The sequence below is a fragment of the Paracoccidioides lutzii genome (genome assembly GCF_000150705.2).
Source record: "Paracoccidioides lutzii Pb01 unplaced genomic scaffold supercont2.31, whole genome shotgun sequence".
Taxonomy (NCBI): Eukaryota; Fungi; Ascomycota; class Eurotiomycetes; order Onygenales; family Ajellomycetaceae; genus Paracoccidioides; species Paracoccidioides lutzii.
The window spans coordinates 208575-212540 of NW_015440977.1; the positions used below are offsets into that span (position 1 = coordinate 208575).

At 47.2% G+C, this 3966-nt stretch overlaps 2 protein-coding genes across 2 annotated transcripts in view; one reads left to right on the plus strand and one right to left on the minus strand.

The window, feature by feature from the left end:
- The window catches only part of PAAG_08289 (von Willebrand and RING finger domain-containing protein), a gene marked incomplete at both ends in the record, with an annotated part of 5187 nt that extends 3651 nt beyond the window's left edge, over positions 1–1536 (minus strand). Inside the window, 3 exons of the mRNA XM_015846469.1 lie at positions 303–902; positions 1083–1267; positions 1511–1536. Of these exons, the coding sequence (XP_015701133.1) occupies positions 303–902; positions 1083–1267; positions 1511–1536 (811 nt within the window). The remainder of the gene's footprint in view (positions 1–302; positions 903–1082; positions 1268–1510) is intronic.
- Positions 1537–3083: 1547 nt separating this feature from the next.
- On the plus strand, positions 3084–3494 carry PAAG_08290 (hypothetical protein; the record flags this gene model as incomplete). Its single annotated transcript, XM_015846470.1, has 3 exons — positions 3084–3178; positions 3217–3299; positions 3394–3494. The coding sequence occupies 3 exons, from the start codon at positions 3084–3086 to the stop codon at positions 3492–3494; spliced, it is 279 nt and encodes a 92-aa protein (XP_015701134.1).
- Positions 3495–3966: the final 472 nt, after the last annotated feature.

The following is a 3966-nucleotide window of genomic DNA, read 5'->3' on the forward strand; positions in this document are numbered from 1 at the left end:
CTAGGTAAATTTTCTATTGTTGTGCCCCCTCTTCTTCTACGGAGTACCATCTATCCTCTATTGGTGATATTAGTCTTTGTGTCGATTACTCTTTTTTCCGTTATTGTTCATTACTCCACAACTGGCTGGCGGCGAGCAGGGAAATATCTTTGAAATGTGTCTCTAGTACTACAAATGGGAATGGACCAACATGCCTTTACTATAGTTCTATGGTTGATGTTTAAACAGAAAGAAGGAAGGGGGGGGGGGGGGGGTCCGTGTTTTCAATTCGTGTAATATATGAAATGTGTGATTATGTATACCTAAATCAAGCACATTACCACCACGACTGCTATCCAATCCCAGCGGCGCACTACACGTCGGACAACACTGTGCCTCAAACTCTTTAATAAACTCATAAAAACAAGCTTCATGCGATACATGCCCGCACGACAACTGCAACACCCGCTCCCCCCTAAGCGTATGTTCAAGCGGTTCTTCACAGACAGCGCACTCGCTGCCAACGAATGTTCTCTCCCTCCGTGGCCCCCTCGTCCGTTCGACGTCCATCATCATACCCGCACCCGCGACCGCCGTCATCGACCTGCCGCCGGAACCGGAACCGGAGACTGAGCCGGAGCCGGAGCGCGAATTGAAGGATGACAGCGAGCGGTTGGAGTGGGCTGCGTAGTCCGGGGCGAGAAGGTGGGAGTGGTAGACCAGTCTAGAGGAGGTTGTGGAGCGGAGATTTGGGTTTGAATGAGATGGGTGAAGGGAGGAATGGGATTGTTCTTCTTCTAATGGAGTGACTTCGCGGTTGTTGGAGGCGTAGGGATGGGCGAGGCGGGAGGGGCGATTTGGGGTAATGGTTAATTGGGAGGGGTCTGGGCGGAGGTATTGTCTATTCGTTTGCGAGGGGAGATCTGTATATTGATGTTAAGTATTTGGTTTGGTTTGATTCGGCTTGGATAGTTTGGGGGGGCTTAATGTTTTTAAGGTTTTGGGGGTCAATTGCGGAAATTATGTGGAGGGATTATAGGGGATTGAAAGCGGGAGGGAATAATGAATGAGAGAATGGTTTGATTGACTTGATTGAAACAGACGCAAACAGGAAGTTTCAAGGGAGAAAGTAGAGGCAGAGATAAACACAATATGGTTGGCGAAGGTGTCAGCTAACGGGAAGATGCATATTGCAAATGTCATGCGCGGCACAGAGAACAGCAATAGGCCGATGCCAATCCAATCCAAATCCGAATCAATACCAACGTCAATGCCAGACAGGACCGATCTGGAGATATAAGAGGCACAGAATAAGGAGAGTAGAAAACAATACAGCGCAGTGCAAAGCAAAAGAACTAGCCAGAAAAAGAAGGAAAGGAAAAAAGAAAAGAAAAGAAAAGAAAAGAAAGGCCCACCTAACCGCGACCTCCTTGAGCGACCAAAAAGCCCCAGGAGCGGCGACGACAGATGATGAGATTGAGATTGATACTGAGAGTGAGAAGAAGAATTGTCCTTGTTGGCGGAATCAAACCTGGACGACGATCGATGCTTCCACATCAGACCGGGAGCCACGGTGAGAAGAGGCTAGGTTTGTAAGAAGAAGAGCAGGAGGAGAGAGAGATGAGCGGAGTAGAGCAGAGACAGTTGAAGCCTAAAAGAGTAAAGAATAATAATGAGAAACAGTAGTCGTAATAGTCGCAGTAGCGGCAAGAGGAGTGAGAGAAGAGACGAGAGATCGAAGCGAGACAAGAGTAAGCAGAAGAGAGACGGGGCCGGGGAGGTAGAGGGGGGACGGACGGGAGGGGAGGGGGTTGGGGTTGATTGCGCTTGGTTTCGCCGGCTGGGGGATTGATATTGGGCGTTCCTAGATAGGGCCCTGATCTCCTTGGACACTGGACAGGGCGAGGGATGGGCAAAAGGTGGCGAGCAACGGCCTGGGAGTAATTTTGGACCGGTATGGAATATAATAATCGGACAAGGAATGTTCTTTTTTGACGGCGCTGTCTAGCCAGAGGAGCAATTAGTGCACACCCGCAAGTGGGCAGAGGAAGACTGTACTTTTGACTCCGTGAAAACCAGAAGATAAAAGTGGAGTCTGGAGATAAATTAACGTAATTAACGTGAATTAACCGGATTAATTAGGTTGATTGGTTTGCAGGTTAGACTCCTTAGATGCTGTAGGGGGTTTGTTAGTGTATGATATCAGGAATGATAATCACCGTATCTTAGTAGAGTTCATTCAGATGCCAGATCCCAACGCCTGATCCAAGGGTGGCGATCTCAATCAACATTGAGCGTAAAGTTAGTCTCTCACTTGATATTGCGGCGGAGAGAAACTGTGCATCTCTCCTCGCTTTTTCTCTTTCACTGCCCTTTCTCAGGCATATACCATGAACCGTACGGAGGATACACGTTTCCGCCGTTCTTCTCCCCCCCACCAAAAAAAAAAAAAAAAAAAAAAAAAAAACCCAGCAGAAGCCACGCCGGGGGTGTTTCTGTCGGACAAGGGTTTTTTCTGGGAATGATACTATGTGCCGGCATGAGGCCCATAGAGAAGTGGTGAACATGAGCTGCTAGCCAGAGCTGGTTGGTTGGATACTGGATGCTTGGGCTGTGGCTTGCTGTAGCTTGTCGTTTGTCAGTGATTGCGGCATGCCAGACAGCAGAACCTTGGGTATGTAGTTGGAGGAATAATCAACCGTGTTGGAGATTCTCCGCAAGTTAGTTCAGGAATTAGTTATTTAGCTGCTGATGGCGCAAAGAACCTTCACTAGAGCATCTCATCCACGTTCTGCCAGGTTGCTGGAGTGGGAATTCTGGTTCTGGATTCTTTTTTTTTTTTTTTTTTTTTTTTTTTTTTTTTTTCCCCTTCTTGTCTTTTCTTTTCTTTTCTTTTCTTTTTTTTTTTTTTTTGGGGGGGGGGGAAGGGTTAGCTGCGGTTGTACGGTAAAATAACTAGCACAGAGACAAAAAAGCCTCGTTGTGTAGAAATTCCTGTGGTGTCTCCCGAATTCCAGGACCGCGGACTATTTGGACGATACGGTGGGCAGGGTTCCGTTTGGCTGGCAATCGGCTGCTGACAAGTGAGCTAGTTGGGTTACAAAATGGGCCCATTCAAATTAACCTTGAGGAGTGGAACCTTGTTGTCACTTGTTCAGACTGGGTTCCTGGCCAGAAAATGCATCGAAGAAAAGAAAACGTATGAGCGAACTTTAAACTACGCCAGTCACTTTGCAGGACACCTGCAGGAGAATACAATGTGGCAGATGTTGCAGATGCTGCAGATGTTGTAGATGCTGCAGCTGCAGAACTCGGAGGATGTTTGTGCTCACTCTGATTCACTGATATTATTTCAAGTAAGTGGTTAACTAACTAATAACTATGCAAAAAACCTCCGTCTTTACGTACCAGTAGACCAAGCTATTGCACTGCGGCGGAGAACCAAAGAGCAAAATAAACAAATCCCCTCACCAATTAAATCATCAACTGCACACGGAGTACTGCATAAGAGGTAGATAAATGAGAAGGGGGTCAAAAAAAAAAAAAAAACTCTGATCCCTAATCCACGTCTGTGCCTCCGACCGGGGGTTTGAGGAGTAAGACGACCCGCTCGACTCTTAGTTATTCGTCCTGACTAGCCAGCCCATGTCGAGGAGAAGCAGGCGACAGGGGGTGAGGGTTGAACACCGAGATGAAGAAGAGGGGCAAAAAGAAGGGAAAAAAGAAAATATATCGGCATCATCGAAGCAAAAGCCAATCTGGAGCTCAAAAGGAAACTTCTCTTTGGAAGATTCATTGTCAAACACACAACTACCAGTTGAACCAGTTGCAATTGCTTTCGACGTGGCTGCCGCTCACGACTCACCACCCAGAACCGGAGAGCATCCATACATCTGAGAGGAGACAGACAATATGATTATTCCCGTCAGCATTACCAGCATTGCCCGATATATCCTTAACTATATACCGCCCTTCCCATGTCTATAA